The 15,409-nt window shown below is 38.4% G+C and overlaps 1 protein-coding gene across 1 annotated transcript; it reads right to left on the bottom strand.

Moving 5' to 3' along the window:
* Positions 1–12: 12 nt before the first annotated feature.
* On the bottom strand, positions 13–2,040 carry LOC134653672 (proline-rich protein 12-like). The gene has a single exon (XM_063509064.1). The coding sequence runs from the start codon at positions 2,038–2,040 to the stop codon at positions 13–15; it is 2,028 nt and encodes a 675-aa protein (XP_063365134.1).
* Between the last annotated feature and the right edge of the window lie 13,369 nt (positions 2,041–15,409).

Here is a 15,409-nt window from a genome sequence, read left to right as displayed (position 1 = left end):
GCGTAACGGGACTTAGGCGCGTTTAGGTTTACTTTTAGCGTGGTGGTGCGTGTAAGGGTCGTCCTGTTGCACATTGGTCGCGCGCAGGAACTTGCTTTCATAGCCCCTCTCTCTCACTCTCGCGTTGGGGCTTAGCTTATCTGTTCGTTCCCGCTCGTCGGCTCTCTCGTCCTCGCTCGCTCGCTCTTCATCCCCAGCCCTTTCAGATTCGTCTGATCTGTCCCTGTCATCGATAAGTCTCTCCTTATCATCGCCTAGACGTTCGTGTTCATTCGCCCGCTCGTCTTCTCCGATCCTTTCAGGATCTTCCTGGAGCCTTTCGTGGTCGTCAAGAAAATCTCCGCCGCCGGGCGCGGCCTCGAGCCTGGCTAGGTCGGGGTATTTTGTAGGTGGAGGAACAGTTAGCTGCATGAAGTGTTTTTCAGTGTCAGAAATTTTGCGTTTTTTCCCGAAGTAATCGTAGTCGCCAGCGGAATAATCGCCTTCATCGTCTTCATCGGTTGAGCGCCGATTGCGACGGGGCTTCTTGCGACGACGACGGCGGGGCGGTTCAGTCTGTACTGCCTGGATGTAGTTCTCATTATCGCTGTCTACCTCCGACGACTGCTCTACGCTTTCCTCGTCCCGGTCTGGCCTCTGCGGTCGTCCTCGGTTCAGTTTCTTCGGCCGTTTTTCCCTGTATATCGGTGGTACTCTCACAGTGACCGTGTCAATCTGGCCTGGGTTTTGCTCCGTGGGCGGAAGAACTCGCGGCCGTAGAGTGCGATGTGGGTCTTCAGTAGTCGTGGTCGATTCCTCCTCCTCCTCCGCTTCTTCTGCTGGTAAGGGCAATGGTACTCTGTGCGGACGTTGACGCTCCCTGTTTGGTCTCTGGCGTTGTTCCCGTTCATCAGACCTCCTTTGTATCTGCTCGGCCAAGTCGCGATCTCCAAAGTGCACGCTACGGTAATCATTCGCGGGAAGCCTATTCTTTTTCTTATTTTTAACCTCTACTTTCGGTGGAGGCTTCTGTTTCTGCTCCCAAAAAGCTCCAACTGCTGTCCCGAATTCTTGCACCGCTTTAACCCCATCTCGGGACTCTTGAGCGTCTTCATAATCGTCATATGCGGGGGCTTCTTCTTCGTCATCATAAGCGAGGTAGTCGTCTCCGGCGAGTTGCTGAGGATTGACCTGATTTGCGTCGATGGTGCGGACTCTGTGCTGCTGTCCGTTGCGGACGACAAACGCATCGACAAAGACGCGCGGTTGTCGCGGCGGGTCGGCCGGCAGTCGCGCCGCCCGAGGTTCTATAGCTACCGGGGCTGGTGCCTCTTCTTGTTCGTACTCCTCAGCTGCCGGTGCCGGAGCTTGGGACGCAGGCTGCCGGTTAAAGTTAAACTGCAGACGGAAGTTGGAATTTATAGTTTCGAGATCTTTCGGCGGCGGCGGCGGTGGAGGTGCGCAAGGAGATGGAGTAGTCGGGTTCGCTCTTGGCTTTGCACATGGTGGTGGCGGCGGAGGCGGTGGCGGCGGCGGTGGGGGTCTAGGTTTAGGCCTCGGCGCTGCTCTAGGTTTCGGGCACGGCGGCGGCGGCGGCGGCGGAGGTGGTGGCGGAGGCGGCGGCGGAGCCACAGCCCGGCATGGAGCCGGCGCCGTTGCTTTTGGAGCACACGGCGGCGGCGGAGCTGGAGCAGCGGCCGGCCCGGCTAGCGGTATATCATCAATCCCAGGCACAAGCGCAAGCGGGGGCGGGAACGGCGCCGCTTGCTGAGGCTTCCTCTGAATATTATATCCGAGCACATCAGCTAATCCTCTAAACACGATATCGCCAAACGTCCTCTTCTTCCTCACTATCGGTTCATGCTCATCCTCTGATAACGTATCATTGGAAGTTCCATCTAAAACCGTGAAGTTACCGTCTCGTACTAGTCCGTCACTTATCTTCGAATCGGTGCTATTCACAAGAGCGCCAAGTTCCGCTGTGTCACGTTCGGTTGTGTCACGGTCCGCTGTGTCACCGAAGGCGACCAGCAGCAGCAGCAACAGCGCGGCGGGCCGCATGGCGCATGGTCGAGTGTCGCGCGGCTCGGCGCGCGCGCTGGTTTTGTCACTCAGCCGTCACGCGTCACTGGTTCGGATGCAGGTGCCCAGGTGAGATAGGATGTGTGAGAAAGTCTAAGACAACAATTCTAATTCAAAATTATTTTTTATGTAGGCCTCAAGGACTCTTTCATAAGTCAATACAACATTTACAGTGACATGAAAGATACATAGCAGCATTTATAAATGCAACAGCCAATATCTGGATAAAACGAAATTAAATGAAAGCATTTTAATTCGGACATATACATCCGTATTGTGTTAGTAATAAATGTAATAACTTATATTAGGTGTTTTAGTAGAAAATATAATTACAATTAGATTAGACTGAACATGTATAGGGAGTGAGGATAGGGCTGTCCATGCATCCTCTCTCAGCGATTACCTTCAGGAGAGTGTTGGTACTGCCCCGCACACGCGCTCGCCCAGGGACGCCACCCGCTTGCGCAGCACGGCTTGCTGGAAACCGTCGGTTCTCCACGCGGCGAACTCCACCTGCCGCAGCGCCGGGGCAGCCCTAACAACCCCCTCAAGGCGTTATTGTATTGGACGCACAGAGCACTACAGGCTTAAAACATATTTTTTAAATGTTTGTTTAGTCACTACACCAAAAAAGCCTATAGTGTGCTCTGTCGCATACATCTCTGTTGTAACGTAGTACATATGTAGTTATGTACTACTAATCTACCCGTGAACAAGATGCATGTACCTGCGTCGAAATATCGGGAGCTCGAAAACAATGCAAAAGGTAATCACGGTCCATTATTATTTTATGACATTATAATGGCTCATTATAGTCATTATAATTCGAATTTTTGTACATACCTACTTATTCCTTTAACTCAAAAGGCTCAATAAAATCTATCGCAAATTTTTTTATAAGTGTTATATTATAAGAGTTGAGTATATGAGGCATGGCATGGCGCTATTCTCAGTCATCAAGGAATTTGGAAGAAAATGATCTGCCAAATCTAAACATCTACCTACTTAGGTAAATTCGACCAGGCGTCCAAGAACGAATATGTATTGCCGTGTTGACAGATTTAACTAGGATATTAATTTTCTAATAAGGTTACAGGTAAAAGTTCAATGTTTCAACCACATTACCTTGCAATAAACGTGGGGTTAGCACAATCAAATAATTTTCACAACGGTAGATCATTTCAAAAGAATAGATTTGTCGATCACTCTGTATTGTCGGGAAAACAGTTGCGGCATTCCTGTTATTTGTAATGAATTATTGTGATCTGTGGACAGAAGTTCAATGAATACATGCCAACTTTAACCAACTTCAAAAGGAACGTACTTTTTATCTATTTTCCCCCACTACGCACCTACTCGAAGATTGATGGCCCAATTTGGAAAATTCTTCTTTTGTTTTGAAAGGTATTTTACATCATAAGTATCATAATTCATAACTTATGGATATATAGTCCAACTAGGGAAAAATCAAGTTATGTTTTGTTTTTAGGGTTCCGTAGCCAAATGGCAAAAAACGGAACCCTTATAGATTCGTCATGTCTGTCTGTCTGTCCGTCTGTCCGTCTGTCCGTCTGTCCGTCCGTATGTCACAGCCACTTTTCTCCGAAACTATAAGAACTATACTGTTGAAACTTGGTAAGTAGATGTATTCTGTGAACCGCATTAAGATTTTCACACAAAAATAGAAAAAAAACAATAAATTTTTGGGGTTCCCCATACTTCGAACTGAAACTCAAAAATTTTTTTTTCATCAAACCCATACGTGTGGGGTATCTATGGATAGGTCTTCAAAAATGATATTGAGGTTTCTAATATCATTTTTTTCTAAACTGAATAGTTTGCGCGAGAGACACTTCCAAAGTGGTAAAATGTGTGTCCCCCCCCCTGTAACTTCTAAAATAAGAGAATGATAAAACTAAAAAAAATATATGATGTACATTACCATGTAAACTTCCACCGAAAATTGGTTTGAACGAGATCTAGTAAGTAGTTTTTTTTTATACGTCATAAATCGCCTAAATACGGAACCCTTCATGGGCGAGTCCGACTCGCACTTGGCCGCTTTTTTTAAGTAAGATATTGCAGTTTATTGATATCGTTTTTGACTTATCAAAAACGATATTAATTAAATAAATAAATTAATTAATTAATAAATTAAGTAAATTAGGTTAAGACCTTAGTCTTAACCTAATTTACCCCGGCTGACCTCCGTGTTCTTCTTCTCTTTTGTTTAAATGGCGGTCTGGTCAAACAAGTTGGCACAAATTTGCCAATGTCAAGTATTGGACGTCTGCAACCTGAGAATAGAGAAGGACAATACAAACATACCTTCCTAACCCCTTCGTTACCTTCTAATACCTTCGTTTTTTGGTACAAGTGCACCTACAGGGGCAGCTGCATTTATTATTTAAATAAAGCGTTAGAAGTTTTTCCACCATGACGTCCATGACCTTTACTTAATACTAGAAACATTTCGGTCATATTGGAAGCGCCTGAGCCACCCCACACTAGCGTCTTTTGAGCGTCGGCGTCTAGTCAGCGCTATGGAAAATGGCGTCGCTGCGCAGTTGCGCCAACGTTGAGTCAAGCAGCGGCCATAAGGTTGACAAGACTTCGACGCTCAGGAGACGCTATGTGGGGTGGCCCTTAGGGTTTGCAGTTTGTTATGGATGCAAATGCCTAAAGATGACGTTCGGAACACAACTGCAGCCAAATTATGTAGGTACCTAAATATGTACCTATCTTTACCTTTGAGTCGTTCCAAAAACCAAGTGTCGCATCTACCCGTGTTATACATCTAAGTCCGAGACCTTTCGTTTCGCCATGGTATAATAAGGTTGGTTGATAACTAATTTAGCACGCACCTTATAATTATAATTACTGAGATTGGCATAGCCGCAAACCGCAAACTCATTGGCCCCTAGACTGAGCTATTTGCCGATTGAATTGAGAACCATTTGAAAAGAGATAAGGTTGATTTTTGTTTGTTTAATTGGACGATATTTTAGCATAGATAGTTCCTATAGCGGTGACTATAATACTTTTATGATTTTTGTTTGTTTTGCCTTCGGTATTGGAATACAAAAACGGTGGTGAAACAATTATCGAACGAGCGAGCGAAGCGAAGCGAAGTTCTTACATTCGACTTTGAACACGCGGCTGGCTAGCGGCACGTCTCGGCATTTCGATGTTTTTAAGCTGAACTGTCAGAAGATAGTTTGATACTCAATAACTTAAGTAAATTTGTTCTAATTTAAATGAAATTGGGTAAACGTGTAGTCGAGGGCATTATATTTTAGTCATTAAATTATGAGCAGGTCCGATCAAGAGGTTATTGAGCTAGAAGAGCTTAGAAGGCCAAAAAGCTGTTTGTGAGGGGTCTTGCTATTCTGGTCAATTTTTTGCAAGAAATATGGTCGAGTTTAGTATCAAATGAAAGTGCTCGACTTACACTTTTATAATATCGTTTTTAAATTTACCATTTTGAAATAATTAGCAAGATAAAAATAAAATAGAATAAACATAATATATGTATGTGACATTTGACAAGAAATATTTCGGCTTAGCACAGATAGTTTATTTTAATCTCTATGGTGGTGACTTAAATCCAGGGGAGGGACAGCCGTATATGAAGCCCTTTATTCGAAAAAATAGCGCCATCTATATTACTTAACGCTAAACTTGTAAATGGCGCTTCAAAATTGATGCAAAAAAGCAAATCTTGTCAGTAGAAAAAGGCGCGAAACTCAAATTTTCTATGAGACCATATCCCTTCGCGCCTACATTTTTTCTACCTACTGACAAGATCTGCTTGGCCAACTATATATCCACTCACATGATTCCGATTTTAACAAAAGGTGCCCTGAACTGCTCTGCCATTTCGCAGATACGACGGCACAGTGTCATGATATTTTCAAAAATCGATTACTTTACTTCTGCTAAAGCATTTGCAACGATTCTTTTGGTTTTTTAATGAATAATTATTAAAAATTCACAAAGTTGACCCAATGAAATAATGTCCGCGTTATAGTAGAAAACTATTTTTAATTAAAAATCTAAATCGATAACGTATATTTTTTTTGTATTCAATTTAAAGAAGACTTAATAAGCTTTTAACTGGTACTAAACATCTTGATAGCTCACCTATGAAATTGCCGAGTAAAACTAATTCAAATTCCGATAAGAAACTTTCGAATTGCTCAATCTGCTGTGAAACTATATATTATGTTCATGATTTTTTTGTGGCTAATTTAGACACTGAAGTACTAAAATATAGTAAAAAACAGTTTAAGACACTAATAATCTTGAAATCAAATGCATAACTTATGCAATTATAACGATGATAGTAGCTATATAACTTAAAATAACAAAAGAGTATCTACGTACCTACTAAATTTTGGTGTTTTTATAATTGCCGATCACCAACAACCGAACTAACTTATAACTACACTAACACGTTTAATACATCCACCATAACACACACTTCACAACATATTAAGCACAATAAACCAATAATAACTATTAACACATAAAATTATATTGATTACAAACGTAAATAAGCCGGTAAACTGACTTCTTCCATCTCAAAAATAAAGATGGCTACCCATTTAGGGTGGAGACACAACAGCGCGCGGTGCAGATGTTCAACAGAAATAGGAACTTTAAAATTGTAATACCTAATTAATTAATTATTTAATCGTATAATTATTTAGTTTATTCAATGTAAATAGCAAAGAAATATTAGTAAATACAAATTATAAGTAAGTAGTAAAAAAAATCCCAAAACGCGTATGCAACGCGTCTAGTACACCACATGCCTTACGATATGCAGAAATTCTTTAAGCAACCACAGTTGCCGGGTTTGTACTTACAATTTACCGTCACATGTTTTGATCGCTAATCCTGTGTAATACACAGTGATTTAATACATTCTATGGTTTATTAATGTAACTTAATAATCGAACTATTTAATGTCTATTGGTTGCTCAAGATATATTTAGTAATCTTAGAAATGTAGGGCATTCAAATAAGAAACACGTCAAGAATCTACAGAACTATTGTTTTGAAGTGATATTATTTGGTCATCAATATTAAGTAGGTGTAAAATATAGTTTTAAACTAATAGACCAATAAACGCGGAGTAGTTTAATATACATTACTAATAGAAATATCTAAATTTGAATACTTGAGGCATTTTAAAACACGCAGCAACTTTTTACACATCGCACTTCCTGAACAGCTTGCAAAGTAAAATAAATAAGAAATACTGTGGTTGTGTCTATATGGTTGAAACATTTTTTAAATATTGTCACGTTGGTAGTCTGTGTTTTAAAAATTGTTTATACCGTATCTGTGCAGCCCTTCACAGATAATAAATAAAAAACAGCATACACTCCTTTTGCAACTCGAGTTGCGACGATCATTTTAGAGGTGCGCAATCTTGAAACTCTAGTTGCTGGAATCATGTGAGTGGATATACATATTAATCTTTGCTTAAATCAATCAGTTAAAGGCTCCACAGACCTTGCAATAAATCCACGCGATCTTTGATCCATTGCCGCCTATAGAGCGACATAAAATAGTAGAAATTAAATAAAATGGAACTCAAAAATGTCCATACTAAATTGTTGTCATGTGTAAGCATTTTACGTCAAAAATGTGACAGGTACGTAGAAAGTGGCGCCCTCATTTATTTTCTATTATTTTATGTCGCACTATACGAGTACCTAAGTAGGTGCAACAAAGTCAATCGCTATATAATTTTTGGTTAACCGCGAGTTCTCAGTTCGGGGCGAACTACTAGTTATTTAATTTTAAGTTTAGATAGAATTTGCGACATACCTATACCTGGAAATTAACTAACAAAACAAGTTAAATAAAAGCTTGTAAAAATGCCAAAAATAAAGAAAATAATCGACCTATTTAGAAAACACGACCGCGCGCCAATCTACTTTTTAGGTCACCTTCATAGTAAATATGTAATGTATTATAACATAATCCAATAGAAAATAGGTTCTCTAAAACTCTAAAGTAAGCCCAATCCCAATACCATTATAACCAAACGCCTGATCTTTACCAGGAGGATAAATATTTGCTGGGCTTCAGAATATTGGTAAAAATTGGACAGGCGGTCAACTCAAATGCGTAATAATTTAATTACAAAGGCTTACTGGACATTTTTATTAGGTAGTATTTTTACAATAATGTATAAACTTAGAAGGCAAATACTCGCTATAATTATACTATAGTAGGTATCCTATTATTAAAAGGGACTAAGTATTAACAACAACACACCACGCTGTTGTTGATGAGTTACTTTCGACATGAATGCACGAATTAAATTATTATAGGAAATGATCTCAAGGTATGCGATGTTAGTATCAATTATTATTACACTACATACTTATGGTACGTATGCGTAAACATGGTTTAGAATATAGGTATAAATTAGATGTACCTACGAAGTATAGTTAGGTACAGATGTAGTGCATAATTATTGTTTTCCATCGTATTTTCTCGGAAATGTTTAATAATAATAAAATTGTTTATTCAGTTTAAGTATTCATATGTTTGTCATGCTAGTTCAGTCAATGTCAGTACTTTTTGTACCGAGACTGACTGAAATAGCAGACACGTTCGTAAGTTTCCGTGAAAATACGATGGAAAATAATTATGCACTAATCTGTACTGTATAAAGAGAAGCCAGCGTATCACTGGGGAGATTGCTAGTAAAAAAATACTAGGCGTTTAAACATGTTGATTATAAACTTTAAATAAATGTCATATACTTAGACATTTATTTATTTAAAGTTTATTATTTATATAGTAGTGTGTCTAATTGAAATAAAAACATATTAAAATATTTTCTGAAAATAATTTAATTTGTTCTAATACATGTTGATTACTTTATTGTACACCGAGATTGTACAGAACATTTCAAAACACGGTTTTAACTCCATCAAACATTTTCTTCCAGTAAACATTATGGCTAAACAAACTTATTAAAGTTGGGTGAAGTGTAATATATGCAAAAATAGAGGCGAAATACTTTACAAATTCTAAAATTTGATAGTATACCGTAAAATGTAGGTACTTCGTTTTCTCTCCACTGGGAAATTGTGGCCCAACAGTTTTTACACATTATTATACAAATAAAAATAAAATCTGAATTCCGAAGTTTGGAGCAAATTCTGAAATAAAGGAGGCACATTTTAATGTAGGTACCTATTAGAGATTATTTTATGAATTAACGGATACTTTTTTATGAATTATCTAACCTGTTCATGACCCCACATTAGTCTGGTTCCGTAGCCAAACGATATAATTACCGTGACAAATAAAGAGGGCCGCAAAAACGGCGCCCGCGCTTGTAGGGTGACCATCCCGACCGTGATCTTTGAAAAACGTTTCTGATTCGACTAAAAACTATTTTACTGTTGTACCTACTTCATTTAATCTTACATTCTTTACAAAGTTAGAAATTGGTCGTGACTGCTACAAAAGATGATAATAACATGCCGTCTAACTTCGCTTTATTCTTTAATTTCAAATATTTGCTGAGATTAGGAGTGCAGTACCCCTAGTGTAAATTTCATTCGATAGAGTGACGTGCGTACGCGTTTGCGTAAGTGTAATTTTGTATGGGATTTTGAGTTTCCAAAACGTCTCGCTTGGCGCGCTGTTCGAAATCCCATACAAACATAGACATAGGTAACGCAAATGTGAACGCTCGTCACGCTGTCGAATGAAGTTTACACTAGGAGTGCAGTAAGTAAACGTTTTCTTTTCTTATCTCTATCAGTCAAAATGCTAAGAAAGTGTCGAGACACAACACAACACGTCATCGTACACAAGTCTGAAGATAAACAAAAGTAGTTTGCTAATTTTGTAATCCTGCCTGAATGAATATTAAAGGTATGTTCGAGCAATTTTTAATATTTTAATAAATAAATGTCAGGCGATTCCGAAAATCACCTATACCTACATTATGTAATTCTATTATACATTACATTACCTACCTATATTATAAAACACTTTCGTAACGACCCGACATTTTGAAGTTAAGTACTGTACCGTCAAATAGGGTCACTCGGCTGGTATCGGCTAGTACTGTATGAACCAAAGACTCAAAATTGTAAAATTTAGCGCTGTCACCCGCTTTTATATAACGGGGAGTATTTCCCTTATCTAATATGTTATAGTTTCTAGTTTCTAACCTTATTTTAGGTGCCTCAAGTTTTTAAATCAATAGACAATAGGATCTCCAATTAAATACTTATTTGCGGTAACTTATCCTCTGTTCGGTTGACATCATGGTGACAACACTGTTCCTAGTGCATTTGCAAACGCCTGCCGTTCAACTTCTTCTGGCCCTTATACTAAATTATCATTCACTAAGCTAGTACCTACTCGTATTACTTATAGTTGCAACTTATCTCCTCTTCGGCCGACATCATGGTCACCTCAGTTCCTGGTGCATTTGCATGCCGCCTGTCGCTCAGCTGTTTCCGACCGTTTGATTGCCTGATGTTTGAGAGACAGTAATGTTTACTTATCGGACTATTATGTGTAAAACCTGTACAATTTCTATACAGACGTAACGTAATTTACCGTTTCGTTAGCGCTGTAGAAATACACAATTTTAGGTAACATTATTTTCTGACTAATAAACTGCTTTTTGATGCTATTCGGGTCATGTAAACATTTGGGCCTCGTAGAAATGGGAACACCCAAATATTCCGAAATATGTATTTCCGACTTTCATAACCTCAATTTTCATAATCCCGATTTTTTATATGTCCGAAATATCGAAATTACGACTTTGAAAACCACGAAAGAAGAAAATCACGACTGTTATTTTCGAATAAGTACCTACCCTTAAAAAAATATTTTTTCCGAATTTGTCTATTCCAAAAAATCATTGACCGATCGGAAATAAAGTATTCGGTATTCAGAAATTCGATCTTTTGTAAACTCGGAATAATGAAATTCGTGATTTCAAAAATAGTAAATGTTAAATTCGGTGTTTATCACTATCGGAATTTTTATATTCGGAATTATGTGGTTCGGAATTTAAAAAAATCGTCTTTTTTGCTATTCGGAAATATACATTTTCGTGATTTTCATCGTTCGTAATTACGACAGTCGGAATTTTGATGGGTCGAGCATTTAAAAAACGGAATAATAAAATTCGATATTCTAAAATTCGGCATGAAATATTTCGGAATTATGTAGTGTACCCCGTAGAAATACTTAAGATGATAGACTTTGACTACGCTAACTTTGCACAAAGTTGGCAGTAAGAAAGCATGAAAACTTAGCGTGGTACGACCCTAGGATAAATTGATACCATTTTAAAATTTGAATTCTAATCGTTGATCGATGACTGATGAGATGTAAGTAGAGAAAATTATACTAGGACTTAGAACTGAAGCGAGTTCAAAATGTTTTACTTATGAATGGTTTCAAGTGTTATTCTAAAATAATATCAAGCTTTTAGCTTAAGGTCTATCGAATATCGCCTGCAAAATATAACCGAATAAAAATGTTGGAAGTGAAAGTTATCGGTTAAGTCCGGAATTTTACTTTCCAAAGTCCTTTGATTGTGATATGTTATGTGTATGTAGCACTAGCAGTCACATAAACTATCCTACTTAATATTTCTCATAGGTACATTAGGTATTTATTCTTAATAAGTAGGTATCTGCTCGTCAATCAGGACCACTTCAGTCGTCCTACTTATCTAATTCAATTAAATCCGTCCACCGGATAAAAACAGTATTAAAACAATTGAAAGCGAAGCCTCTCATCACTTCTCACGGCATCGCCTCGCCTGCTTTTGTTTACGTAAACAAAACCACAACAACGACAAAATAATAACTAATCACATTCAAGACAACTTTCACTTTCAACCTTGTCACATCGGGTTAGAGTACACTTTAGTTTGAGTTTGTTAAGCTACTTAAAACGTTTGTTATGTGGTCGTGTTTTATTTTAATACAATGACGGTGGTATAATTTTGTTATTTAGTGAATTAACAGTAGTTACGTGGTGCGGAAACTTGTCGACACAGATAGCTATAATGCAATTGTTGTGTTGTGAGACTTGTGAGATTAAACGGGGTTGGAAAGTAGAACATAATTATAATTACCTAACCTATAGTTCACATGCAACTTCTGAGTATTTTGAGCTTTAGCTGAAAAATAAGATGATTTTCCTTGGCATAAGCTGTTCTCTTTTATTTGTCCCAATAATTGGAATAAAACTTTCATGAGCCGATAAAAGATACCTGATATGGCGTATGCATCATGAATAGCTACAAAACCGTACGCAAAGATGTGTAGGTACGAGTCTTTAAGATGGTAGAGGTCGAGGGACACATGTCTTATTTTGTATTCCCAGTTGGATTCAGGAGTACGAGGTCCAATGAATTTAAAATATTTTGATATGAATTTTGATGGGTCGAGCATTTAAAAAACGGAATAATAAAATTCGATATTCTAAAATTCGGCATGAAATATTTCGGAATTATGTAGTGTACCCCGTAGAAATACTTAAGATGATAGACTTTGACTACGCTAACTTTGCACAAAGTTGGCAGTAAGAAAGCATGAAAACTTAGCGTGGTACGACCCTAGGATAAATTGATATCATTTTAAAATTTGAATTCTAATCGTTGATCGATGACTGATGAGATGTAAGTAGAGAAAATTATACTAGGACTTAGAACTGAAGCGAGTTCAAAATGTTTTACTTATGAATGGTTTCAAGTGTTATTCTAAAATAATATCAAGCTTTTAGCTTAAGGTCTATCGAATATCGCCTGCAAAATATAACCGAATAAAAATGTTGGAAGTGAAAGTTATCGGTTAAGTCCGGAATTTTACTTTCCAAAGTCCTTTGATTGTGATATGTTATGTGTATGTAGCACTAGCAGTCACATAAACTATCCTACTTAATATTTCTCATAGGTACATTAGGTATTTATTCTTAATAAGTAGGTATCTGCTCGTCAATCAGGACCACTTCAGTCGTCCTACTTATCTAATTCAATTAAATCCGTCCACCGGATAAAAACAGTATTAAAACAATTGAAAGCGAAGCCTCTCATCACTTCTCACGGCATCGCCTCGCCTGCTTTTGTTTACGTAAACAAAACCACAACAACGACAAAATAATAACTAATCACATTCAAGACAACTTTCACTTTCAACCTTGTCACATCGGGTTAGAGTACACTTTAGTTTGAGTTTGTTAAGCTACTTAAAACGTTTGTTATGTGGTCGTGTTTTATTTTAATACAATGACGGTGGTATAATTTTGTTAGGTATTTAGTGAATTAACAGTAGTTACGTGGTGCGAAAACTTGTCGACACAGATAGCTATAATGCAATTGTTGTGTTGTGAGACTTGTGAGATTAAACGGGGTTGGAAAGTAGAACATAATTATAATTACCTAACCTATAGTTCACATGCAACTTCTGAGTATTTTGAGCTTTAGCTGAAAAATAAGATGATTTTCCTTGGCATAAGCTGTTCTCTTTTATTTGTCCCAATAATTGGAATAAAACTTTCATGAGCCGATAAAAGATACCTGATATGGCGTATGCATCATGAATAGCTACAAAACCGTACGCAAAGATGTGTAGGTACGAGTCTTTAAGATGGTAGAGGTCGAGGGACACATGTCTTATTTTGTATTCCCAGTTGGATTCAGGAGTACGAGGTCCAATGAATTTAAAATATTAAGGGGTATTTTCGGCACATATCTCAACAAACCCGTACCGATGCATTTATTCCATTTCCAGCCTACGTTTGAAAAGGAAAAGTTTCTATAAACTGATGCAAAGTAAATTGCATTAGAGCTGCACGTTCGTACTCTGATTCTCGAAAGCTGCGGAACTATGCACAGTAACTAAACGCAGAAACTTAAATTTTAAACACTCTTACTACTGGAGAAAAATCCTATTTTCTTGTTTAGGACCTTTTGTGCGCTACAATTTCATATGTATCCTTAACTTCATGAGTCATACTGCGCCACTTGCACCATCCCACTAACCCAGTGTCAAATTGTACTGGTAACCATGGCAACTCCAGGTTTAAACGGTTAACCCCGGGTTAGTGGGATGGGAAGCGGCGCGTAGGGATCAAAAGCTTGAAGACTTACTTAAGAAGGGTATATAAACAGTGAAAATGTTAAAGACAGCATACATTGGAATTCTCTAACGGAACATTGGAAAAATGAAACTCCGCTCCGCTTTTAAACCGTTGACGTTGTATTGACACAAGATGAGTAATCCTCACATGTCTGCTGAGACCAGGTGAGTCAGCGGACCGATCAGCTGGGCCAACATTGACAACCTCCTGCAATGTTTGTTTTGCTAGAAAAGGACTAACTTGTGTAAACATGATGCATGCTGGAGTGTAAGACGTAAGAAATTGCCGCGTTTATGGGGAAGGCAACAATAGAGTTAACTTATAAATCTCATTCCCTAATAGTATGTATAGGTACTTGAGTACAATTTTGGTGGCAGCGCAGTTGAATTAAAATATTCGGTACTTGTAGCCTTAAGCCTAATATATGTACATGGATTGACATTGGAATAGCTCAACTCACAGCGTGTTACAAGACTACCAATGTTTACTTATTTGCACATAACTTTTTTATTTACAAACAGAAATAAAAATAGTTCGAACGTCGGCCCTTTTCCTACCCATTTAGGACAGATACTTGCATTCCACTTGTTCCACTTTTCCCTACATTAAGCTGCTATGTAGATATTAGTCCTTCTACGGGGGGGTCCTTGTAGGGCCGTAATGGGTCCCGTAAAAGGCAAGGCCCACCGGAGGCGAGGTACCCACCCAAAATTGTTGAAAGTTATTTAGACTAAGGTAACTGACATCGTGATGCCACTTTACTCAACGTACGTTGGAACGACATAGTTGTAACTTTGAATAGAACAGAGGCCTTATTCTCAATAATAGTAATTCAAATTCAATATATCTCTATCAAAGACTTTAAGGAGATCAAGATCTTCCTCTATTACCGCAACTCACTGGCACGACTCTAACTTCATCTATCATCTGTACTTCGAGAAATACTTATGCCGAAGTTTTGCAAAACCTAGAAGGTGTGAGCGGTAGTTTCGCTGTCGGAATTTCTATGGGATATAAAATTCCAAAATGACAATGTAATTCATATAATTCCCTGATTACACCACCACGACCACGTCAACCACAAATAAAACTGCCGGGCAGAGTCCTTAAGACCTTAAGTTGGCTCTTGGAAAGGGCAGACAACCTCGTATAACTTGCTAAGAGCTGAATACGGGGTGCACAAAACCACAAT

This window comes from Cydia amplana, chromosome 13, assembly GCF_948474715.1.
Source record: "Cydia amplana chromosome 13, ilCydAmpl1.1, whole genome shotgun sequence".
In the NCBI taxonomy this organism is placed as follows: Eukaryota; Metazoa; Arthropoda; class Insecta; order Lepidoptera; family Tortricidae; genus Cydia; species Cydia amplana.
The sequence above is the reverse complement of the archived record's forward strand: the minus strand, read 5'-3'. Positions and strand labels throughout refer to the sequence as shown.

What these genes read in the sequence shown, in the direction of transcription:
- LOC134653672 (XM_063509064.1), bottom strand. Translation starts at nt 2,040, where the DNA reads ATGCGGCCCGCCGCGCTGTTGCTGCTGCTGCTGGTCGCCTTCGGTGAC.